General features: G+C 24.9%; 3 protein-coding genes across 5 annotated transcripts; 1 reads left to right on the plus strand and 2 right to left on the minus strand.

Annotated features, from left to right (window-relative positions):
* The first annotated feature begins 1,911 nt into the window (after window positions 1–1,911).
* On the plus strand, window positions 1,912–25,456 carry LOC114120080 (1-phosphatidylinositol 4,5-bisphosphate phosphodiesterase gamma-1). 3 transcript variants are annotated; one of them, XM_050210850.1, is made up of 21 exons: window positions 1,912–2,262; window positions 2,362–2,511; window positions 4,268–4,406; window positions 4,531–4,693; window positions 4,763–4,954; window positions 7,189–7,304; window positions 7,730–7,936; window positions 7,999–8,231; window positions 8,284–8,507; window positions 9,707–9,876; window positions 9,937–10,078; window positions 10,170–10,351; window positions 10,425–10,602; window positions 19,968–20,033; window positions 21,097–21,297; window positions 22,648–22,869; window positions 22,935–23,256; window positions 23,319–23,579; window positions 23,638–23,777; window positions 23,839–24,002; window positions 24,888–25,456. In XM_050210850.1, the coding sequence occupies exons 1-20, from the start codon at window positions 2,061–2,063 to the stop codon at window positions 23,989–23,991; spliced, it is 3,663 nt and encodes a 1,220-aa protein (XP_050066807.1). In that variant the 5' UTR covers window positions 1,912–2,060; the 3' UTR covers window positions 23,992–24,002; window positions 24,888–25,456. The 3 variants fall into 3 exon arrangements, with proteins under 3 accessions (XP_050066807.1, XP_027837691.2, XP_027837692.2); XM_027981890.2 differs by having other exon boundaries at window positions 23,839–25,456; XM_027981891.2 differs by having other exon boundaries at window positions 1,913–2,262; window positions 8,296–8,507; window positions 23,839–25,456.
* LOC114120083 (AP-2 complex subunit sigma) lies at window positions 5,024–5,975 on the minus strand. The gene has a single exon (XM_027981893.2). The coding sequence runs from the start codon at window positions 5,806–5,808 to the stop codon at window positions 5,380–5,382; it is 429 nt and encodes a 142-aa protein (XP_027837694.1). The 5' UTR covers window positions 5,809–5,975; the 3' UTR covers window positions 5,024–5,379.
* Window positions 10,634–16,472, minus strand: LOC114120082 (uncharacterized). The gene is made up of 3 exons (XM_027981892.2): window positions 16,307–16,472; window positions 12,589–12,669; window positions 10,634–12,511 (listed from the first exon to the last, which is right to left on the minus strand). The coding sequence occupies exons 1-3, from the start codon at window positions 16,343–16,345 to the stop codon at window positions 10,778–10,780; spliced, it is 1,854 nt and encodes a 617-aa protein (XP_027837693.1). The 5' UTR covers window positions 16,346–16,472; the 3' UTR covers window positions 10,634–10,777.
* Window positions 25,457–26,934: the final 1,478 nt, after the last annotated feature.

Genomic DNA, 26,934 nt, shown 5'->3' on the forward strand with positions numbered 1-26,934 from the left:
GCCACCTCATGCTTTTTAAAGGGTGGCGACTAACAATAAATGAGTGATAATTTAGCATTAACTAGTACATTAATATTTTCTACAACAAATAGTTTAAAATGTGAAAGTAAATAAATTATTGTTTGGTTCTGGATGGGAGGTGAAGCATCAGACAAGAATCTGAACATATTTTGTCATGGCTATAATATAATAAACATAGCAACTAATAATAATAATAATATATTATCTTATATATAAAATTATCCGGTCACAGTGTTTGTTATTGAATTCCTCCGAAACGGCTTGACCGATTTATATGACTTTTTTTTATGTATATTTGATAGGTCTAAGAATAGGTCATAGGCATGGGCGCCGCGAGGGGGGTGCAAGGGGGTGCACTTGCACCCCCCTGGCTTTTCAAAAAATGAAAAAAAAATGAATGGTATTATATAATACAATATTTATAAAATCAAGTAATAATAATATAAATTATTATTATTATATCATATAAATAATAATTACTAATATTATATAATGTATATTAGAATTAGAAATCACAATATACTATGCACAAATGCACCCCCCTGATAAAATTCCTGGCGGCGCCTATGGTCATAGGCTATTTTTTCAACCCGTAGGTGTTAAGGGTGGTCAACCCCAAATATTTTTTAATATTTAACGTGTAAATTGTATACATATGATATAGGCGGCAGCCTATAGATATTATAAGTATATTATAATTTTAGCGCTTACACCAACATTATGAATACCTACCGGAATATTCGTATCAACAAAACTTTTAAACGATATAAACGATAAAATACATGCCATTGACATAACACAACAATGCAGTAGAAACAGTACAATTATATTGTGTCTGTGTCATTACGTTCATTGTTTAGATTATGAACGGAGTGATAAATGTATTGATTTTACAATGATGTGTTTTGTGTGACGTGTGTGTTTGGGTATTGTGTACACCATAACTTATCGAAATAATACTTCAATTTAAAACTGCAGGGGTGGTTTCCCGTGGTAAATTAAATATTCTTGGTACATTGTAGTGGCAAGAAGTTTACAGATATTTTCGAAAAAATCGGGAAAACCACAAAAAGTGACGGAAAAAGTAAAAACGGGGATTTTTACTCAAAACTAAGTTTTGATAAAATCGATTTCTTATATACGTAGCCACGTTGCTAAAGTTGTAACTCAAAAACGAATCATTGTAAACGATAGATTGATACCTACAAGTATATTTTAATTCAATTTTCAATTTTTGATTAAAAAAAAAAAAAAAACTACAGTTTTTTTAATTCATGCGAATATTGCGAATTATACGTTATTAAACGCACTATGTCTTACAAACTTACAGTGCAGTCATACACATTCATACTGGTGAAATAAAGTTTAATGTAATTATGTAACTGTTTGTTTCATTTTGCGTTATCCTACATTTTTTTTAATTAACAATATAAAAATTCAACCTAGAGCGTTTCAGGCATTCTAGCCCATACTCTTCTACTAGATATTATGATATATTTTGCACTTTTTTAGTCCTTAAAACAGTATGACGTACATTTTAAAACAAAATTAAAATTTTTGTAAGTATAAATTGTATTTACTAAGGTCGATGGACCTTCCAAGTCCAAAACCCCGGGGCATTGCCGTATCTTGCCATTTTGTAGTTATGCCCGTGTATAAATACTATAAATGTTTACACTAGTGTCGATTATCTAATATTAAAATACACTACCAGTACCAATACTAATACTAATTACTATTTAATATATTTTTATAGTACCTATGCTTATTTATAGGTACCCTAATAAGTTGACCACCACTTGTTTTTGAATTTTACAATTTTTCATATGTTAAATCTTATCGGTTTTTGTAATCATTGATAAGTATTTGTTATCTGATATACCTAGTAAGTAGTAATATCTATCATTCATTCATAATTTTCAGTATTCTGATAGATCAACACAAAATTGTGTCCTGTTATTCAAAAGCATTTTTTATTTTTGAAAATTGACTTATTAAATGTTTTTGGGCAGAATAAATTGTAAACCAATATTTCAAAAATGGCTTGCGGCTCATTATCACATAATGTGCTTATTTCGGAACTCGAACAAATTATGAACATTTTGGAACGAGGCACAATTGTTACAAGATTCTATTTGAAGAAGCGGCCTGAGAAAAGAACATTGAGACTACGCAAGGAAACACGACAGATTCTATGGTCCAGGACTAGTAGTAACAACAATAAGACCTTTGACGGCTCTTGTAATTATATGTTTTAATTTGATTAATAAATTATTGTTTGATTATATTGTACCATTATGTGTATTTAACATTTTATGTGTGATTAATAAATTTATTTAGTGGACCTTAAAGATGCCAAAGAAGTACGCTGTGGTAGAAATAGTAAAGAATTTGATAGATGGCCTGATGAATTAAAGAAATTTGAAGCGACCAAATGCTTTGTCATATTTTATGGCAACGAATTCAAATTGAAAACTCTGTCTGTTGTTGGTATGTTCATTAATGATATGATTTATAATATATTTATGAAATTTGAGTAAAATTCTATGTAATTAAAATAACAAAGGTACCTATTTATTTATTTGGTAGTACCTTTATCTTATGAATAACTGGATGTAATAATGTCAAGGTTGTTTATGAATATTTTAATTGTAAAAATATTAGGTATGATAATTTCAAATATATATTTTTCGTTATTATCTTAATAATATAAATTCAGTAAATGTTTAAAAAATAATAACAAATAATGTTATAAAAGAAAATTTATAACAAACTTTTAAGTATTACAATGAAATAAACAAACCATTATGGACAGTTCCTATTTACTTATTTTAAAAATGGGTGCATAAATGTTAAGCTCTTATATTTAAGTATATCAATTAAAAAGATGTTTGTTTCATGCTAATACAGTATTTAATTACATTTTTTTGGTTTTTTTTTGATAAAAACCATGTAATATTTTTTATATTTTCATTTTTTTGTTTTATAGTTTTTTGACAATATTTTCCAATTTTATAATATACTATCTCTTTGTCCAATACACATTATTTTATTTATAAAAACCTAAAAGTGCTATTGATAGGTATTTATATAATAAAAATGGTTACTTATTAAAAAAAAAATAATAAAGCTTAATTTAACTTAAATTAATTAATTTATATTTAATTTTTTAATAAAATTAATTTTGTTGTAGGTAGTGCAATACCATCATGGGCTTGTCCGATTTTTTAAATTTAAATTAATAAAATTTAATTTAATTTTTTTATAGTTTCATACCTATTCAATTTTAATGGGTATGTTACCTTATTTTAGTTTCAAAAAACATTAATGGTTTACTTTTATAGTATTAACTATTATTTATTTTATTTTATGGTATGAAACAAATTAAATCAAATTATTATAATTAAATTTTATTAACTTTAATTGGAAAAATGTTTATGTTATTACAAATTGGTAATTAATGAAAAAGTGTACAAATAATAAAATACAGAAAATTAAAAAATTCTTTTTACAATTCTATATGTCTCTTTACTGGTTTTAATATTTTAAAAGTTTCAATCATGTCATCAATAGTAATATAGTAGACAGACTCTTGTTCTATACTTATAGTAGTTACAGCTAACAATGCTTCCAAACAGTATTGGAGCATTATGCTTTTAAGTTTTGTTTTAATGAAACTCAACTTAGAAAAATGGCTCTCACACAAACAACTTGTAGGTAACTAAGATAGTTACTAATTCTTTTACAACTTTGTATTTATTTTTAAATATGGTATCTCTTGGATAAAGTGGTTGGCTATTGCCTATTGGCTAATCCAATCTTCATATTATTGTTTAATATTTTATTATAAAAGACTGATAGTAAAACCCTTCAATAAGTCGCTGGTGAGGCAGCTGCCCACCCTGCTACCCCTGTAGACACGCCTATAAATACCATTATTAGTTTTGATCAGAATCTAAAATGTTGACATTTGTTAATTTGTTAATGATTTTAATCTTGTTCTTCTTATGTCTGGTCCTAGACAATTAAATGGTTGTTAATATTAAGCTGTTTTATATGATTAAGAATTAAGTACGTAAAATCAAATGAAGTTAAAACTTGTTTTTAATTTAACTATAATGTTTAGAATAAATTGATAGTAACGAGTCCACTATTTCAAATTTACTTTTGAGTCATAAATAAATGGGTTAAATTTATTATTATTTCTGCTATTTTATCTCTAATTATAATTGTAAATTGATTATAGCATTATCGGAACAAGAATGTGAATTATGGCTCAAAGGTTTATATCATCTTGTAAATGATACTGTTTGTGCTCCATATCCATTGCAAGTTGAAAGATGGCTACGTAAAGAATTTTATACTATGGAAAATTCAAGGGAAACGTTAGTATAAAAAACAATAAATCACTTAATACAAAATGTTTTATTTTAATAAAATGTTTTTTATAATATAATCATTAAAATGCTGTTTAGACTAAAAAAAAAGTAAATTACATTTATTTTATAGAGTGACATTGAAAGATGTAAAATCTTTTTTTCCTCGTGTTCATTGTAAAATATCTACGAGTAAACTACGAGAGTTGTTTCAAGAAGTTGATACCAGGAAGCGTAATGAGCTTAATTTTGATGAGTTTGTCTCTCTCTATAATAAACTTATCTATAATTCAGGGGTATAAATTACATTTCATAATATTATATTGTGTTATAAACATTTAATATACCTGTTAACATTTTATTAGATTTTCAATGAATGTTTTTCAATGTATTGTTCAGCTGATGATACATTCAATGTTCAAAATCTTACTAGATTTCTGAACGCTGAACAAGAAAGTTTATGTCTTGAAGAAGAACTTGTTGCTAAACACATGAAAGAATACTTCAAGTATTGTGGAAAAGATTCAAATGATAAACTACAATTTACTGCAACTGATGTAAGTTATTTAAAATATATCATCCAAATACTTAATTTGATAATACCGACTGTAAAAAATACACCAAACTTCAACAATTTATAGCCATCCATTTTATTTTATAACAAAATGCATTCAACATTTACAATTTATTCCAAATACTTATAAAATTGTAATACTAATATTTGATATTTGCATTTTTGCTATCTCAGGGGGGCGGATAAAATTAAGGATATCATATTATCTCTTATCACACATAAAAAAGGTCTAAGAAAAGAATGAAAATAAATTGGGTTTAATTTATTTTAATTCTAATTACACTCATAATAGCATTATATTATGTATATAAATAAAAAAAGAATACATTATGGTATAGAGTAATAAATTATAAATAGTAATAAGTGTATTGGTAAAGTAAAATATTTGCTTGTAGATATTATAAAAACTTATTCTAATGAACTCAACATAAGTAGTTGTTTTAAAACTTTAGTTTGACTCGTTTCCCGGATTTCACCAGCTAAAAACATTTCGTCTACCACAGTGTATACCTTGTAGAAGTTGAAAACAAGATCTAGTTCACAAACGTTGTGGAAATATTCGTTGAGGACTTCGACAAAATTATGAATGGCCTCCAGATAACACAGATTGTTATCGCCCACATCCACGCAGATGCAAAAATATAATCCAGCGTACCTTCTATAAATTATTTTGAAGTTTCTGAATTCTACAAAATTCGTATGTTTAGCATCTCTGACAGTTACAACTGCGTGCACTTCTTCGATAAGCTTTTGTTTCTCGTCATCATCAAAGTTCATATACCATTTGGCTAGTCTTGTTTTTCCAGCTCTGTTTTGTATTAGAATGAAACGGATCATTTTGAAGTATTCTATGAGTAAAATATAACGAAACAAAACGCGTAGGTAACGAATCAAATAACAAAAACCAAAAACCGCGTCAACTAAAAATCAATACCAAGTTATATAGACTCTGGACTGTAAACCGTGAACATAGTTCATACAATATACATACTGCAACTGCATTGGATAATATATATATATATATATATCATTGAATCATTCACCGCGACCGTGGCTCGTCTTCCAAATGGCAACCACTGATAACTGATAACAGTTTTCGTTCGTTTTCAGTTTTTAAATTTCCGTTCCTAATTTCTTTTACTTTGTATTCTGTAAGATTTGAATGGTTCAACTTACACTACAACGTCAGTAAATTACTTTGTTACTTATTAGTCGATATTATTAGAATATTCAACATTTAGAACTTCGATTTTCAAAGTATTTTTTCGGTATTTCGGTATTGGATTTGGATAATTGAAAATCGGTGTCTACGATTCCATAGCTATGGACATACTGAATTAATATGACATGTATTGATGCATTCATATTTATATATATATATATATATATTAATACTAATATTACTAATTGTAATAAATCTAATTATTATGCCACAATTATAAATTAATTTCTATCAGTAATCGTATTATTTATTTAAATAAATAAAAGTAAAATACTATATTGAAATTTTACTTTTTTATTTTGTGTTTACTATAAATTCACACTATACACATATTATGTATTATTTATTGAGACTTAACAAAAGAAAAATATCTACTTTAAGAAGGTGCATCATTAAACATTTTTTCTCTGTCTTACACACATAGAATATATTAAAAACCATTTTGTATTTCACTAATCGAGATTAAATTATTTTAATTTAGGTATTATTACAAAACTATAAAAAAAAAAAAAAAAAATAGGTATGTTTTTGGTTTTATCAAAGCAATTTTTTAAAAAAAAATATTTAATTTTATAATTTTTTTAGTTATTGATAAATAATAATTCATAACTCTATTAGAAATAAAAATATTTAAAACGATTCAGATAAATCACAGAAAGTAGTATTTTATTAATGTTTATAATAGGTTATAGTCTTATAGATAAATATGCTGTGTTTTTTGAAATAGTAGGTTCTTTTGTTTATTTAAAATTTAACTAATTTAAAAATTGTTTTTTTTTCTGTTTTATAAATAAATAACAACAAAATGAATATTTTTGAATTTTTAAGTGTTTTTTTGAAAAATCAAAAAGAAAAAATTATGTGGTTTTTCAGGTTTTTTTACTTATTTTTTATTTTAGACCATTTTAAAAGGAAGGCTATTGGTTTTTGAATTTTGTTTTAGATTTAAATACCTAATACTTATTGTTATAATAATTGAATCTTATTTTTTTTAGTTTATGGATTATTTGTTTTCAAAACAAAATGAGATATGGGATCAGTATTATGACAATATATTTCAGAACATGACAAAACCACTTTCACATTATTGGATAGCATCTTCTCATAATACGTTAGTACAATTTTTATATTTTCAAGAATCAAGACTATAAATAAGTTACACGAAATAATATTAATCTATTAGAATACAATATAATTATGTATTTAGTATAGTAAATATTTTAAATTATATATTACATTTTTATTAATTAATATTAATTGATAATTATAAATTTATAAATTTATTATGAACCTTTAATTATTGTGTTTCAAATTTTCTTTCTAAAACATTTTATTATTTGAATTTTTATGATCTTTAAATTACATCTTACAATTTTTTTGTTTGAAATATTTATTTAACATACTTACTTTAACCCTTAGGAATATATATTTTATTATGCATTAGTCATACTAGAACTATTGAATATAACAATATTTTTTAATTAACATTTATAAAATATTTATGTAATTAATAGTCCAATATTATTTATTTTCCAGCTATTTAACTGGTGATCAAGTATCTAGTGAAAGTTCAATTGAGGCATATGTAAGGTGTTTACGCTGGGGATGTCGCTGTATTGAGTTAGATTGTTGGGATGGACCAGACGGACTGCCAATAATATACCATGGGCATACATTAACCAGTCGTATAAAATTTTTAGATGTCCTAAAAACAATTAAAGAACATGCTTTTATTGCTTCCCCGTAAAGAAATAATATTCATAGACATTTATTATGAATGAATTAACTAATTATTATGATTTTAGGTATCCAGTTATTTTATCAATAGAAGACAATTGTTCAATACCACAACAGCGAAATATGGCATCAACTATGATTGAAGTATTAGGAGATATGTTAGTTACACAACCAGTTGACAGGAATGAAACTAAAATGCCTTCACCTGATCAACTTATGTATAAGTTCATAATAAAACATAAAAGACTTCCAGATAAAGTTAATGGAGACCAAGCTGTCACAATTAGACATCACGATGATGGTAATAATGTTATATATTTTATATGTTTAAGTTTTTTTTCATTTAAGCATAGTTTTGTTTGTAGCTAAGGACACTGATTTAAGGAATACAAAAAAAAATGGAGTACTTTATCTAGAAGATATGCTGGAAAAAGAATGGAGACCTCATTTTTTTGTACTTTCTGGTAATAAACTTTATTATACAGATCTCTGTAAAACAGATATTGATAATGAAGATGAAGTAGAAGGAGGAGAGTTGGAAACTTGTGAAATATCTAATGCAAATCGATTAAGAGAAGTTAGTTTCATTTAATATATAATTATATATTTAGTATATTGAGGACATGGTAAAATATTAAACTGAGTTTGTCAGGATAATTTCTAAAAATAGACTCAGCCTAAACCATTTTTATAAATGTGAAATTTTATTTGTTATATTATATAAATCTGTTTAAGTTTTTTTTTTGTTTACTTAAATAATTTTGCTTTATAAAATTTAAATTTATTTGTTACTATGTTAACTTAGTTGTATTGAAATTTGTAAACTGAACAAAAAAGCATGTTACTTATCAATTATCATAGTTTTATTTTAGGATAGATACAGCTAGATACTATTTAATTTTGATGATTATGGTTAGGTTAGGACATGACGTAAGTGTTGTTAAAATCCCAGGTGGTAACCCTTCCGAAAATTTGGTACAGAGCCACTCATTTAACATCTGCATTGTTAGGTAACTGGTGCTATTACACCATACTCCATAATTACTATGTTAATAGTTAAATTATTATAAATTAATTTGGAATACATTCAGTTTATTGTTTTCATTGTATAAATTACTATCATAATATATTATTTCAATACATTTTTTGGACAATTTATATTTATTTTTGAACAAAAGATTTAAGCATAATATGACATGTTGCTTAAATAATTTTTCTTTTGCTTGGTCAAAATTAAATTAAGACTAATAATATTCTTATTTTAGGGCTCAAAAAATGATTAGGCTTTATTAAAGAAAGATTTAAAAAATATATGTATATATAATATTCATCATTTGATTTTATCAGTTGAAGATTACTTGTGTGATAAAATAAATAATAGTATATTACTTGTTTCATAATAATATTTGTTCAGGTTATATATTTGTTTTTTGCTATATCCAGTGGCGTGGGATTACTTTTTAGTAGGTGGTGCTAACACAAATTTTAAACACCTACCCACCCCTACCTAGACCCTCTCAAAACTATTATTTCCATTTGGCCATCAATGACCAATGTTTTATTATTTATTATGTTAATATTCAGTTGGTACTTGCTACAAAGTGCCAGTTTTAAAAAATTATATTTGCTCAGTAGCTCCCTCTAAACTTTAGGTGGTGCAAATGTATATACCTGTATGTACGTGTTCGGTACCATTGATTATATCATAGTTGCATTATTTATATAATACATTGTTTTTTGTTATAAAATATAGCTTAAATATATACTTTTTTTCAGGGTATACCTAATGATGAATTACATTTTGGAGAATACTGGTTTCATGGAAAATTAGCTCGTGGTAGAAATGAAGCTGAAGAACTATTGAAACAGTATCAGCATTTTGGAGCTGGTACATTTTTAGTAAGACAAAGTGATACATTCATTGGTGATTATTCCCTATCATTCTGGTAAATAAATTGATTCAATCATTATTTTAACTAGGTATTCATCTATTTGTAAACTTATAGGCATTTAGGTAAAGTAAACCATTGCAGAATACGTTCAAAGCATGATAGAGGTCAAATTAAGTATTATTTGATTGATGGTGCTACATTTGACAGTCTATATAGTTTGATAACTTATTATCGTACATATCCATTACGTATACAAGTAAATTGTTATAAATTTAAAATGTCACATTATTGTTTAAATACATCATATATACATTACATAAACTATTAATAATATAATTTAATTTTAGGAGAGCTATATTATTTTGAATGAACCTGTACCTCAACCTTTAAAGCATGAAGGGATGAATTGGTATCTTCCTCATGTTTGTAGGAGTCGAGCAGAGGCATTATTACGACGAGTACCACAAGAAGGTGCATTTTTGGTGCGACCATGTGAAAATGATAAACATCTTTATGCCATTTCATTTAGGTAAATTAACAAAAATATTTGTTGTATTTTTTATGAACCAATTAAAAAATATTTGTATATACTGTTATTTTAGAGCTGAAAAGAAAATTAAACATTGTCGCATTAAGCTTGAGGGTCGATTGTACACTATTGGTGTAAAGCAGTTCGAAAGCTTAGTGGAGCTTATAAAGTATTACGAACAAAATTATTTATACAAAAAAATTAAACTATGGTTTCCTGTAAATGAAGATATTGTACAAAGAATGGGAACTGTAAGTATAGTATACATATGTTAAGACAATATTTAAATATTATTATTTATTTATTAAATTAAACTTAGGTATGTTATAAAATTATAATTTTAAAGTGTTAACCAGTCATTTTTTACATTATATATTATTACTTTGGTAATTAATTAATTACCTATTACTTTACTAGTTTTGATTACTATTTATTTATTGGAGTGGGCAGAATTAAGTAATTCAATTTTGAAACAGTTTGTCCATTCCAAATTGGCATCACCTGGGGTGTAGCGATAGATTTCTTTTGTTGAACAACAGCTGATTTTGTACTTGGTAAACCCATAATCCCTAAAGCTGGCACACAATCTGAACAAAGTGGTATAGGTTGAAGTGGCTTGTTTGATTTAACTGTTGGGGTGGTCTTAAGTGTTTTTCCATTACAGTCAGATTGTGGTTGTTGGTCAAATGTTAAGTGCATGTTAGGGCTTGATGTGAGTGATTTTAAATCTATTGGTGGTTCGCCTGGATTCAAATAAAACATCAATGTTTGTGGTGGTTTTAATTTGTCTTGAGTTTCTAATGGTTTAGGTTTGTCACGTGTTTCTAATGGTTTGGATTTGTCATGTTTTTCTACTGGTTTTGATTTTTCAAATTTATTATATTCTGATTTTATTGAGTCTTTTACTGCCATTTGTTGGGAACTTTCTGCTTGTTCTGAACCCTTGTAAAAACTTCCTCCACTTAATATTTGCATTAAATTAAAACCACTTTTACCAGAATCTGCTTGTGGTTGAGTTGGTTGAGGCTTAGTTTCTGTTATTGAATAATCATTTTGGATCATATTGGTGTATACTGGTAACATAACCATTGAATTTGGATCGTAGTAATAAAGTGGTTGTGTTTGTATTGGAAGATTAGACTTCTTATTTCCTTTGTAATTTCCTGGTTGAGGAGAGGTTGAACTTGGTTGAGAATAATAAACTCCTGAATTATCATATGTATGTTGTTTAATATCTCCATGTGTTCCGAATCCCGCTAAATAACCTTGGTTATTTGGTGGTTGTTGAATTTGTGACGGGCGATTATAATTAACTTGTGTATCATATAATAATCCAAAAATTGATGGATTATATCCAACTAACCTCAATGGCTTGTTTGATAATTGTTGGCTTTTGAATTTTGAATGTCCATGACTTGGTTGATAACTTTCCTGTTGTTCCATTTCAATAGAATCTGTTTCAACTACTTTTAATGGTTTATCAGATAATGTACTCTTAGAATTTAACTGAAGATCAGATTGCTCATGATCTCCATTAATATTTTGTATCATTTTAACAATATCTTTTTTTATAGCTTCATCGTCATTGTATTTGAAATCATCTGTACTTACTGGATTTGGTTTTTTAAAAGGAATTGTAAATTCTGTTTGTTTAATTGTAATTCCTTCGTCTTGAATTAATACTTGATCCGTTACTTGTTCATCTTTTATATCATCTTTACGGTCTTCTGTTTGGTTTGTGTTCATAAGTTCAATTAGCGTAGTAGCTTTATCAGTGCTATCTGTTAAATTATATTCGTCTTTGGAATCCATTTCGATTGGTTTTGACGATTTTTGTTCTTGTATATTTATGGGTTCTACAACTATTGGTGATGCTTCTGAAGACACAGTTAATTCCTTTGAAACATCAGCTTGTGTATTATATACAGGATTATTTAAAGATATTTTTAATGGTGAAGCACCAACATCGGTACTAATATCAGTTTGTAACCCATTAGATTTATCAACACGGTAATTAACAATTCGCATATCTCCATTGGAATCGGCTATATTATTAAATGGACCAACTTTTTCTCCATTCTTGTTTTCTTCTTGTGGTGGTTTGTAGTCCCCTACAGTTTTATCATCTTGTACATAGTAGTGAAAACGGTATTGTGGAATCTGTAATTTAACCATATTGATTATGTATTAATTTATACTGAAATTGAATATTTCTTGAAAATTTAACTATTTATTACCTCGTGTATTTTGGATATTCCCCTTATTCCTGGTGTTCTAGTTGAATCTACTCTAGTCATAACCGCAATGAGTACAAATATCTGAAAATTACACAAGTTTGATTTGTTTGTATCTAATTTATATGTTATCTTTACATATTATAATTATAATGATGACTACCATTATTAGAGTGAAAAATATCTATTGAGATTATTTTTGCTAACAAAAAAAAATATGAATAAATTATATATAATGTATATAATACCAGAACTGCATAATATATGTAGCATAACTCATAAAAATATTTAACAATGTGTAAATTAAAGAATAATATAACATTTTTTTTCTTCAAAATTTGATTAACTCTTAAAAAAAAATTATTCTAAAAAAATATAGAGTATAGTACGTGATTTGTTTTTGCACTAATATTTTAGTCCTAAAGTTAAAATCAATGTCTTCAAACAATTGGTTTGTAGATTAAAAAATTGTTCTGGAATTATGTGTATGATATAAATTAAATTTTTATTGCGCTTTCTGAAAATGTTGGATTAATTAAGCATGGCTGTTGGCCTTATTAATATGATTGAAATACTTAAATATGTTTTATTTAATAAACTTAAATATTCATTTTAATGTTAGTTGAGTTTATTAAAAATTATTCAAGCATATTAATACACTAATTGATTAAAAATACCTTTAAAAAATAATTTAAATTTATTTAGTCATCTTGAATCTGAAGTTAAGGATAAGCCACTTAAATCTCATATTTATTGGTTTTAATGATTAAAAATTGAATTATTTAATAGAAACAATGAAGTCAAATTATTCTACTTTAAATTTACTTGTATATTGTATAGCTAATTTTATATTCTCAGTGATTTTACAATGGTATGATTATTTTTTCTTGGGGAAAGGTTGAAGACATTTTTTTAAGTCTAATATTCATCTTCCACGTTAAGGGTGGTTTTTGGTATAAAATTGAATTTAGTTAATAGTTTGGGAATCAAAAGTACAGTTACATAAAAATAGAAATATTTACCAGTACTAATTTTTGATAAAATATATAATTTATAGGAGGTTAAACAGGTAAAATATGGTCAATATAATATTGTAAAATGTATACAATATTGTTTAAAATCCCGAAAACAAAATAGTTTTTTAAATTGAAAAAAAATAGGTACTGTTAAATAATAATTGTGTACAGAAAATTTACTAATGAATTCACGATAAATATATTTACGATAAGTTAAGTTGATAACTTATTGACATTCGAACGACTAGACATTATTCGGAATATTAGCGCGTTATAGATTAAAATCCACATCGCACCATTGTCGTCGAATATTTGACCGAAGATGAGATGACAATAAATACCTATGTAAAGTAATATTGAGTTTTATATTCATTATAGTTTAAGATAAATAGTAAAAAAATCAATATTTTTGATAATTATTAAACATGTATAGAAAATTAATGAGAATATATGTATTTTCATTATTCAAACTTATCATCGTATAGTTCGGAATTTTAGCTTGGTCTGCTTTAAATTGAGAGTGTTTAGATATAGAATAATATGCAACTCCTTTAACTTCCAGCCTTACTCATAAGTTATTCTTACTTAAACCGAAAAAAATGAAAAATACTTATTTACAATATTTTTTATCACTATTTCAAGTTCAAATATACGAAATTGGATTTATATTTTTTTTTACGAAAAATTTCAATATTAATTATTGTGTTGTAATTCAAAAAATATTATTCGTAGGGATTTGAAGCTTTTCACCACTACACTATTTTTTCTTTTTAGTTTTTACTATTATTCACAGTTATCAATAGGACTCAGTACCTACTAATTACTTAATTATTTGTCATTTAGTATATCTACTTTCAAATATTTATAAACATTGAAATACTTAACTTTCAATAGATTTTCATTTGTTATAAATTTTAATAAATGTCAAAACTAATATAACCTAGTTATTTATGACTGTTAGCTAAAAACTAAGAATTATTATCTTATAACGTCTATAAAAATAAAATATTGTAATGGTCCACTAGGCATCTTCTGTCTCTATAGTTTACAAACCACCTGTCTTGTGAAAAAAGGCGCGTATCTCAAAAAAATAATACTTGTAAGCATTGTAACCATTCAACAATAGAATCGGGTTTTTTTTTTTAATATGTTATTTAATATATTATACCTCAGGTAGTCTGTAGTTATAATCTTTTTTGGTATAATAATTATTTTCAACGTTTGATGTCTGACTACAAATGTAATATTATGTTTATGGTACCTTGTTACACGTCTAAGCATCTGCTTCATAATTTTATTTATTTATTTTATTTATAACCGGGTAAAAATTCTTTAGAATAGTAGTACAGTAACTAGTAAGTGATATAATTTCATGACAAATAATATTTATCAAGTTATAAGTAATAACTTACATAAATTATTTGAAATTGAAAAAAAATATAATAATAATAATTAAAAATAAACGAGATTTGATAGTAGATAATAGAAAATTTAAAGTTATTGACATCAGAATTTAATGCTAATTAAACACTGTGCATAGCGCAACACAAAAAAAGTCAATCTGTTTAGGTAATAATATTGTTAGTTAGGTAAAGCAAGAGCTCTCGGAATATATCATTTAAATGTATTTTAATACTATTTATTAGAAATTTATAATAAATTGTATACATTTGTCAATGTTTTAGTTACTATACTTTATCGTATGATTTGTATGAAATTTCAATATAATAGGTATTTTTACTGTTGTTGATTTTGTGTCAAGCTTAATATCGTATTATTATTTATGTATAATAATACACACATAAAAAAAATCTTCTATAAGTTATGTTTGTTTTGAATTCAAATTGTAAATAATGCAATAGTAAAGAAGAATAATCAATGCTTATATAATTTGCAGCAAAATTTAAATTTAAGAATTGATTTTACTGTGATTATTAATTTATTTACTTAAATAGTTTATTAATGCTTGAGGATTAAAAATACTTAAATGTAGTATTACTAGATAGCACGTTTTGTTTATGCAGAATTGTAAATAGGTAATACAGTATACATGTTATAATTTTAAATAAGCATAATGTATTTTCTTTATGGGCATTATTTTATATTTTATTATAAATCTATAAAAACAAGCGACACTATTTTTAAATATTCTTTAACTTATGTTTTATGTAACTATTATAATATAATTCTAATTAACTCATAAACTACTATACCTTCAACCGTCCGCGACACAGAAAAATTAGTTGTTTAAATTTTCAATTAAACGATATTTTTTAAATCATAATTTTTATCTCTACGTCATAGTAATCAATAATAAATTATAATATAATTATAAAGAGCTACTGCGCTAAAAAAAAATCATTCCGGTTTAGAATAATATCAACTTTGCGGCAGCTCGAAAATGACTGAGCTAGTATGACTCCCTGGGAATAATGCGCTACGACATTTGATAGCTTAAAATTAGTCGAAACAAATTTTTTAGCCATTTTTTATACAGCCGCCGATGGCAATAAATGTAGACAATCAATTAAATAGTATGTATACTATTTTTGTAATACAGATGGCATTATACTCTTGTATAATTGTGTATGTATTGGAAATATTTTTAAATTTGGATAGATTATGTGAATACTACATAAAAACGAATTTAAAAATTAACATCCCTATGATGTAACAAAAATAATTTAACGGATCATGTTTCTCACCTGTACGACATTCTTTAACGGCAACTCCATCTTTCTCATTGTTGAAACCGCAGACAGAACCCTGCTGTTTGAATGAAATAATTATACTGATGCGTGTAGCTCGTCATCAACCCCCTTTTATAATCTTCAGCCTTGACTTCTTTCACTGCCACCACCTCCGCACCTAACCCGCTTGTCCTGGACCACTAAAAATATTCCATTAGGGATTCTCATATGATATGATATTTATTTAAATGTATACATTATATGATGGAAGTATAATCTAGTTTCAAAACTATTGTCACAATATTTATCGGTTTGGTAAATTGTATAAATAAAGTGGTTATTTATATTTTTTTAAGGTAATTAGTTAAAGTATAGTTATCGAAACGGGTTGCTCAAGTATGTCCACTAACTAATGGATAAAGTTCAGCGTATAATTTTAGTACACCTTGATCATTCATGTTCCGCTTACCCCGCATGCCATGAATATATTTGGATAATACTATATACTCGTACATCGAGTTTTCCGGTAGATTACTGCCTCTGTAACAAAACAAGACATGCTTGCCTACATACCTTTGGTATAACCATGGTGTATGCCGTATGGTAACATTAAACTAGTTTCTTCTTTCTTTCTTTAGTAAATAATTTTAACTTCTTGAATTGTTGTAACTATGTGTTTTAAAGTAATTTAAGATTTTTATTATGTTCAGTTATTTACAATTCCTGTATTCCCGATTTCAAACTTTATTTACTTTTAACATTTTTAACATAACAAAAAATTAAAACGGACTATAATTCAACTTTTTTACTGATTTATCTTTAAAATACTGAGTTCACCCATAAATGTATTTATATTTGTAGTTTGTCAATATTTTAATGATAAATTGATAATTAACTTAGATCTCTCTACACCGATGGGTAGGGGATTTTTAACGCTGTATATCAAATTTTTACACTATATTTATTTTTTTTTAATATATTATTAAATAAATAAAAAGCGATGTTTACTAATATTTATAGATAAACTAAACATAAATATTCATATTAATTTAAAAGTATTTATTGACAACTTAACATATGATTTACTACCTTCAAATTAACGTATATGATTGGTTACAGCCGCACTTTTTATGATAAAATAATTAATCGTTTTTAAAAGTAGATATTTATTACTAGTGGCACGCAGTATGTAAATTGTTTCAAAAATAATCTTAAAATTTTTATTTCTAATTAAAATGATTTAAGCAGTTATACATATAAACATCATAGTGTACCTTAAAGATACAATATTAAAATTTTAAAAGCGTCTTACAGTCATGCGCGAACATAGTTCGAGTATCACATATACATTTATCTACAAATTAGTTTATATTTACTGTAATAAAATTTGACGTTGCGCAATTTCAATCAACAATATTTAATCAGTAAAATTGAGAAAAATGATTATTTGTCAATTGTATTCGTTAAAACATAATTTTGAAATCCATTTATGAAACTGTAGTACTGTATAGCGTTGAATTTGTAAAAAAACGGATTCAAAATTATATAAATAAACTAAAAGAAAAATGTTATGAACGTTTTTTTTTTTATTTCACGCCTTTTTGAAAATATAATGTGTTGTATCAGTATTATCTTGTCACCTTTCCGATTTTCGGCGTAGTCTTTTGTAGTTTTTACGAGCTACTTTTATTTATGTCTGGTTATTGTAACTATCATTATTTCAAAAACACCTAGACGTCTAGTGGTTTCACCCTCAAATATTACATTATGTTTGTTGTTATGTGAATCACATAATATCCCGCCAGGATAAAACACGAGAGATGGGACGTTGAGCTACCACCATAACCGGTTTAGGCATAAATAACAAAATCTGTACCCAGTCACCTTTTGAAGCAATATAATTTAAAAATTCCAAGATCGGGTTTCTCGGATGTTAAATAATAATGAAAATAGAGTTCTAATGACGTATTGTTACAAAAGGTATATTAAGCCGTTCGACCCTTATTGAAGGTTCATCGAACTTCAAATGACCTCTCTAATTTGAAGTTTTTAATCTTTCCATGGTAAATTTTATTATGTGGTAGGTATATTATGTTAAATTAAAAAATAAATTATTATTTTTTTTTAATAATATTGTTTATAGGTAGATACTGCTTGTATAGTATATTATACACTGCATTACAGCACCATAATGGATTAAATACCTATATTTATATTTTATGAATGTATTTATGATATTAACAACGGAAATTAAACCAACGTATTAGCATTAATTAAAGAATTCTTTTTTATTCTAGTCTAGATAATCTATAGCCAAATATACGAGAAAGTCTATAGTTTAATATTTGAATTACAATTTACAATAAATATTATAGATATGAAATTTTTAAGTAGAAAACTAAAATTAGAAAAAAAGTAGGTAAGTAAGTACTTGCTCTACTATATACATTAGGTGTTGAGTAAATAACTATTATAGGTGTGTTAAATTTTAAATCAATGTTATATCATCGTATATGAAAAACAAATTTCAAATGTATAAAAAAAAATCGTGGCTTTGTATTTTTAATATTATTTTACAGATATAAGAATAATTTTCTGGGATCTTGTGTTCAATTTTCAAGAATTTTGACCAACGAATCATTTTTTACCGATATTTCAAACTAAAAAAATTTCTCATGCCTATAATTAACTTAAAAAAAAGGTAGACATTTTTGACAATGTCATCGTATAAATAAAATGATGATAAAAAATTTGGTGAAAAATTCAACTATCTATTCATATAGATTTAAATGTTGGGGAAATTTATAATTTATTAGATATACTGAATTACCTAAGCGTTTTATTTTTATTATTTTATATTTAAATCAATATTTAATGTTATTTCGTTGAAATTCAAAAAATAATTTCCCCAAAGATTTTAAATTTTCCTTAAATATATATTTATATAGTTATTTGATAGGCTGACATTTTTTATTATTAATAATTAAACATTTAAATATTTATTTGAACATTTAATACAATATTTTTTACTATGTGCATTATTATAAAATAACTAAATTTCATCGTTTAAATCTGATGTTCTGAAAATATCGGAAATATCGGTAATTTATATTAATATCTCTTGAGTTTCTGCGGCCAGCTAATAAAAATATACTATTTCTCAGAGTCCAATATATAGAAAAGTATTAGTTTGTTTTTATTTTATTATTGAAGCTTGTTTTAATAGCAATAATAGCATTAGTAACATTAGTATTTAGTTTAATAATTAGGTACATATTTTATTATATAGTAACTAGTTATTACATTGCACCGTTTACTTTTTATAGTGCAGTCGGGATAACGCAAATCTTATTATGTATGAAGTGTTTATAAGTTATATTTTAAGTATAAAATTCGAACATTTTATTGGTTGAATTAATTTTTCTATATCAATTATAATTGAATTTATTCATGACGAAAGTTAGAAACAGTTATTATTTTATTGAATTATAATAATTTTTCATTATGATTTTCGTTTTATTTTATCATACTAAAATATTGTAAATTAAAATATTTTTACTTATATTTATCATACCTATAGTTTATTTATGTACAACTTCAATAGTATTTTTAATGATTGTATCAAAATTATTTAGTTTGCGTGCTTGAGTTAATATTGACAATTTTTTGTTTTCAGGATATCGACGATTCTTCCATTTCGTGTACACCTGGTTATATGGATCCGAGTAGTTTTATCAAGAAGGTGAATAAAATTAATGTCATTAGTTAGATTGGCCATTTAAGAGGCTGGGCGGGTAAAAATTATTAGTATTAGGTACCTATTAATATTTTTAAATAATCATATTATACTGCTTCTAGGAAAAGAAATTTCAAGCAATAATCATGCTCTTAACTTTTTATTAAACCCTCTAGTATAAGATCTAAACATTATAAGCTCTAATATTATAATTTATAACCATTATAAATTAAATACTCCCTTGGAAAATTAAAATCATATACAGGAATAATAAGTTTATTTACTTAAAAGATTCTAATAATGACAAATACCTATCAGCACTTTTCGCAAATCACTTAGTACCTAGTATCAAAATTTTCGGGTTAATAGTAATAACCTATTATTAATCATTATTTTATATATTGTTTGCGTTTGTATAGCAAATTTAGGACTTAATGTTTGGACACATAATACTATAATATTGGTTATTTTTATTTTGGTTTTTAACCACTCATTTCCTTGAATTTGTTGTTTATATTAGTAGTTTAATTTATTATGAAAAAAATTATCAATTGATGTACATAATCTTTAAGTGATTAATTTTGAATTGTTCAAATAAATATACTAATTTACACCTTATTTATTAAATATGGTAATTATAAGTTTCATACAATGAAATATATATATATAGTGGTGCTCAAACATTTCTCTCACCACATACCATTCAAATAATAATAGTTTTAAAAATATTTAACTTTTAATTTGTTTAGCTACTTATAACTTGAGGCCATCAATTTTATTATAATCTAGAACCTTTATATTGTACATTATATACTTGTACATACCAACTAACAGAACTTACACACCACCACTATACAATTGCACTACCTACTTGGTAAGCAGTGTGGGCTGGCCAGTGTATTATAATATATTTATATATATTATAGAGTTAATAAAACACTACTATAATATTATAGTATATATTTATATAATAAATACTTATTTATTATGTAATATGTACTAAGTACTAGATACCTTTGTATTTTTATCTAAAAACAAATGTATAATAATATTGTTTTATGAATTATAGGTTACTGTAAAAGCAACATTTGATTATGAGGGCCGACAAGATGATGAATTATCATTTTGTAAACATGCTGTAATTACAAATGTAGTGAAGCAGGACAGTGGTTGGTGGCGTGGTGATTATGGTGGAAAACGTCAACATTGGTTTCCCAGTAATCACGTTGAAGAATTACAGGAAGCACATATAGAAAAATCTGACAGTGGTGTAAGCATAAGGACTTTAGTGAAGCATAATGCTATACAGTGTCTCATCATGCTGATATCTTTTGTCTAATTTATATTTTAGATTTTGAACAGAGTGATGAATATATTAATTTTACAATGATATTTATTTATGTGACTTTTTCTCTCTGTTATTACAGTAAGGCCGTAAGGGAGAATAAAATAATTTTAACTTTTTGGGAGTGATTACTGATATACGATGAATCTAAGTGGTACTTTGAAGGGGTCAAAAAAAAATATTTCTTATTATTTTTCAAAAAATTAAGGAATGAAAAATGGAAATATTCTCTCCTAAAATCATTTGAAAAAATAAAATTTGTTTTTATATTGTAATAAATAAATTTAAAATTACCTTAGAGATTTGAAGTTTATATATTTATATTAGCATTTACTAGACATGATAAAATTTACAAAATATTTTGACTTTTTTAACTATTTATAGAAATTTTAAATTATTTTTTTTTCTATAGACTTCTGTTAAAACATACTCCTTTCTCAGTTTAATATAAGGCTTCTCATAATTTGTTATTGTTGGAATTTATAAAAGGTTAGAATAATAAATACAGTTTTTTAAAAAATAAAAACATTTAATGTTTAAAATTGGGAAAAATAAGGTATTTAAACGAAAAATAACAATTTTAGTTATTTGATTGTTATTCAAAAACACTTTGTTGGTACTTAAAACTTAAAATGTTATTATTATATTTTTAAATGCAATGTTTTTTTGCAAAAATTTATTCAACCTACTCATCACATTTCTAATAGTCAAATAAATTATTTTAATACCTAGCAATATATTAAATTTATCATAACATATACTTTATAATAAAATATGACAAATTTCAAAAACGTTTTTTTTTTTTTTTTTTTATGCAATGATTTTATTTATTGAATTCAAATTTAACACATACATTATAGTAACTTATTCTCAATGACAAAGTACATTCAATACCTACTGAACAGTAGAGAACTATCTACTTTTTCTCTTTTTGAAAATGTTAGATATATTACAGCCATATTTGTATTACATAATTTAATATAGGTAGTGCAATTTAAAAAACTAAAATGTTCAATTCATGTGTCAAAACATTTAATAAATTTGAAATGGGCAATTTAGAAGGTTATTTAGATTTAAATATTAAATTTTAAAAGTAAAATTATTTGTTTACTCTAAGTATGTATAGTTGAAAAATAATTTAGTAGGAGAGGGGAAATTAAAGGATATATTTTAATAAATAGCATGAGACACTGTATGTAAAAAAAAATATGTTCTATCTAATCTAATTAATAATAATAATAACTTACTATTTGTTTTTATTTAAATATGTTTTAGTCTACAGAGTCTATGTTTTTGGGAAATTCACAGAAAGGAAGTTTAGACTTAACTGGTGCTTTAGTTGAGATTGGCAAATTAAATCAATTGAAACTTGAGTGGATGATCAAAATACAAACTTCCAATGCTTGTACCCCATTTGTTGTAGGAGCAGTATCACGCGAACAAGCAGAAGAATGGAGAAATCTCATTATTGAAACTGCTCACAATGCCAGCGCAAGAGTAATACAAGCAAATAATTTACTTTTAATCTTTAATTATATTATTAATTGTTTTATTTTTATTAGGAAACAGAAAATAAAAAAATGGAAAGACAGTTGAAAATTGCTAAAGAAATATCTGATCTTATTATTTACTGTCGATCAGTAGCTTTTTGTCTAGAAACACAACGAGAACGTGGATTTGTACACAATGAAATGTCTTCTTTTCCTGAAAATAAAGCGGAAAAACTTATGTGTCATCAAGAAAGTGTATTTTTCTTTCGTTATCATCAAATTCAATTTAGTAGAGTGTTTCCTAAAGGTCAACGTATTGACTCCTCTAATTATTCACCAATAGCTATTTGGAATACAGGATGTCAGATGGCTGCTCTTAATTACCAGTCACCAGGTTTACAACTAAATTATTTTTTGATAGTTAAGTCTTATAATAATTTCATTTTTGCGTTTTAGATAAAGCAATGCAATTAAACCAAGCCAAATTTCGTTTGAATGGTGGTTGTGGGTATGTATTAAAACCAGATTACATGTTAGATGAAAGTGATAAACTTTCAACTAATTGGATGGAAGAGACATTATCAATAACAATTTGCATTATTGCTGGTCGACATGTTGGTAGACCAGGCCGTAATGGAATTTCTAATCCATTTGTTATTGTTGAGGTGTATGGAGCTGAATACGATTCAGGATTAAAATTAAATACTCGCACAATACGTAAGTTTAAATTGTATTTTGACTGAATTATGTATACAATGATTTTATATTTCTATAGCTGACAATGGATTTAATCCAGTTTGGAATGAAACATCTGAATTTGAAATTGCAAATCCTGCAGTTGCGTTTATTAGGTTTGTCGTAAATGATGAAGATATGTTTGGTGATTCCAATTTCATAGGACAAGGAACATATCCGGTATATTTTTCTACATTTTTTTTTTTTTTATATTAATTTATAATTTTACTTATTGTTTCAGATAATTTCATTGAGGTCAGGTTATAGAAGTATTCCATTAAAAAATGGCTATTCTGAAGATATTCCTTTGGCATCTCTTTTATTACATATTACAATCAGAAGTAATACTGTTAGTAAAACAAACAATAATTTTTTTTTAAAGTCTTTAAGCTAATAATTTTGAGTGTAAGTAAATAATTATTATTAAACTTTTTCATTTAAATGAATAATGAAAATTAACTACCTTTTTCATTGTATACGAAATATTTTACAATATACATTTAGCAAATAAGATACAGTTTTTTCAATACTTTTTAAAAAAATGTTACTATTTTAATAAGAAAATAATTGTTAATTAAAAAAAAAAATTTTATTTTAAATAATTAATTGCATACATAAAATATCAGTGCAATTTAAATTTGATATTTCAAATAAAACATTTAATTACAATTTTACAAAGAAAATATATCAATATAAGGGGTATTATATAGGCAAATTTATAAACTTTTATTTAGAATAAAAAGTTTTAATTAAAAATTGGCTTAATATATTTTTATGGACAGGTTATGTAACTAACACTTGATTTGTATGTTATCTTAAAAATTTATATTTATTGATTAAAGCTGTAGTATAATTGAAAATCAATAATTATTTTTTTTTATTAGACTGACTGAAGTCAATCAGTGTTTTTATATTATATAATATATATATTTATATTTTATAAAGTATCAATTACAATATTTTTAATTTTAAATAATTGCAATAAAAATAAATGCACATTGCACATATATGACAATTGAGATAAATCAAATAGCAAAATTGTTCCCCTTAAACATTTCTATGATTTATTACAGATAAAAATGATATTATGTTTGTATTCTTAATTTAGCTATTTCTGTTACTTGTTAGATATAATTTCACATATAGTTACAAAAATATTATTAACAATTTATTAAACAAATCTTAGTGAATTAATTTTTACTCAAATATTTAAAAAATAATATTATTTTTTCAAAATATGAAAATGCAAAATTTAAGTATATTATGTATGTAAGTTATAAACTTTTTTAGGATCTATTAAAATCTGAGAATTATCTGAATGATAAAATCAAACTACAAAAATATGAGAACTATAATCGGTGTTAGATCTTACACAAGCTATTTTAAAATGGTACACTGTACAACCATAAACTATATTAACTTTTTAATTATCTTTATAATTTTATGTTTTGGTTTATGTATTGCTTCATAGAGTATATTTTTTAAATGACATAGTTAATTTAAGTTTATACAAACATTGTTTTTTAATTTTTGGTATTTTTATAAAAGATAATATTTTTATTTTTATGTTATGTTATGTTTATAAAATGTATCAAGTTTAATGGTTATTAATTATTATAAATATTATTATTATCTGTTTGACAAAAAGTATACCTTAAATTTATTTTATATTTGGCTTGAATATATTAAGCCTATTTCTTCCTAAATTATTTTTAATGTATACAATTTTTGTTTTACATTTATACTAAATGATAATCGTATAATACATAGAAATATAAGTATTTTATTAAGTTTTTTTTTTAAATATATTTATTTATATGAATATGATCAAAATAAATAAAGTAAAAATATTTTACCAATTATTATTTTATTCTGTAATTGCATTTATTCTTTTTTAGTAATATTAATATATTATATCAACATTTTAATCTGTCTTCTGGAATAGGTTAGTTCTTATAAAATAATTTAAACAATATTTCTCCTTGAAAAATAAAAATATTTGAATATTTTGTTGTAAGTGTTTTTGTTTGTGTTGCTCCACAAAGCAAAGCTATAGTATATTATGAAATATACTTAGTAATATAGGTTGACGACCTCAGAATCGTTTTTCATATGCAATGAATTATCATTGAATTCAAATTTAACATACCTATATTTATAACAGTTATTTATTGAATAATGACGTATATTTGACACATTCGATACTGAAAATCAATTAACTAACTTCCATTATATTTTTATTTTTAGGGTAAAATTTTATGTACTTACTAGTTGTATTGAACTGATTTTTAAAACTAGTTTCAAAAGTTAATATAAACCTTTAAATAATTATAAACTTTTCAGTTTTATAAAATGCATATTTCTAACGTTATTTAAATCTAACTTAAAAATCCGGAGTCCACTGTGACCTGTTCCTCTGTAAAATGATAAAAAATTCTAAAAATTATTCTGTGCCATAATTGTTTTTTCTGTTAAGTTGTTTTTTATCGTTGAAATGGGTTTATTTTATCTTATGCCTAATTTGTTGCCTCTTAGTATTGTATTAAGCCGTGTCAACACCTAAAAAATTGATGAGCATTGCTCGATAAATCTACTTTGCCATTTATTATAATATAGGCATATTTTAATCTAATTTAATTAATTTACTAATGTATTGACTAGGGTGTCCTTGAGTTGTAGTGTTTAATTTCACGTAGATAAATTTTTTTTAATCTTATTAATTATTTATTTCAATATTTACTTATTAATTTGATCTAAGATGAAAATTCAATTCAATAAAACTATTCATGTGTTTTTATGTTAGAATTTTTTTTTTTTTTTAATACTTACATGAAAAACATTTTGCGTATTATAGAATATAATATTGAAGAATACATTTGTTATCTTATATCTTAAACCACAAACATTCTATCTATAACTTTTGCAGTGTAGATACTGTTAATAGAATTAATCGAAGGATGAATATTGAATATACTATATAGTAACAAAGAATACTCAGATAATATTATAATCGTGTTTATAATAATATTGTCTTCAAAAACATATGTTGAATAACATATTTAACATAATAATTAACCTAACCTACTTGATAATGTCTAAAATAATACATAATATTATAAAATTATTGAAGCAACGTTCCTTTTTGTTTTATTCAAAACCAAGTTTTTAGAATAATATTTTAATTTGTTGAAATGTTAAAATGCATTCAAATTATTTGTTACCTATACTTAATACTTTATTGATTTGATTATAAATTTTTCTAGTTTGTATAAATATTACATATTTTTGATTTAGGTACCTTCATAAATAGATATTATTTTTTTATATACATTTCCTA

This window comes from Aphis gossypii, chromosome 1 (assembly GCF_020184175.1).
Source record: "Aphis gossypii isolate Hap1 chromosome 1, ASM2018417v2, whole genome shotgun sequence".
Taxonomy (NCBI): domain Eukaryota; kingdom Metazoa; phylum Arthropoda; class Insecta; order Hemiptera; family Aphididae; genus Aphis; species Aphis gossypii.

Bases quoted from the DNA above. Each gene is read 5' to 3' on its own strand.
- LOC114120082 (XM_027981892.2), bottom strand. From the start codon at position 16,345: ATGAGAAAGATGGAGTTGCCGTTAAAGAATGTCGTACAG. The intron at 12,670-16,306 runs GTGAGAAACATG...TGTAATTTTCAG, and splicing joins CGTTAAAGAATGTCGTACAG to ATATTTGTACTCATTGCGGT. The intron at 12,512-12,588 runs GTAATAAATAGT...GTTAAATTACAG, and splicing joins GAATATCCAAAATACACGAG to ATTCCACAATACCGTTTTCA.
- LOC114120083 (XM_027981893.2), bottom strand. From the start codon at position 5,808: ATGATCCGTTTCATTCTAATACAAAACAGAGCTGGAAAAACAAGACTA.
- LOC114120080 (XM_027981890.2), top strand. From the start codon at position 2,061: ATGGCTTGCGGCTCATTATCACATAATGTGCTTATTTCGGAACTCGAA. The intron at 8,232-8,283 runs GTAATAATGTTA...ATTTAAGCATAG, and splicing joins AATTAGACATCACGATGATG to TTTTGTTTGTAGCTAAGGAC. The intron at 9,877-9,936 runs GTAAATAAATTG...GTAAACTTATAG, and splicing joins GATTATTCCCTATCATTCTG to GCATTTAGGTAAAGTAAACC.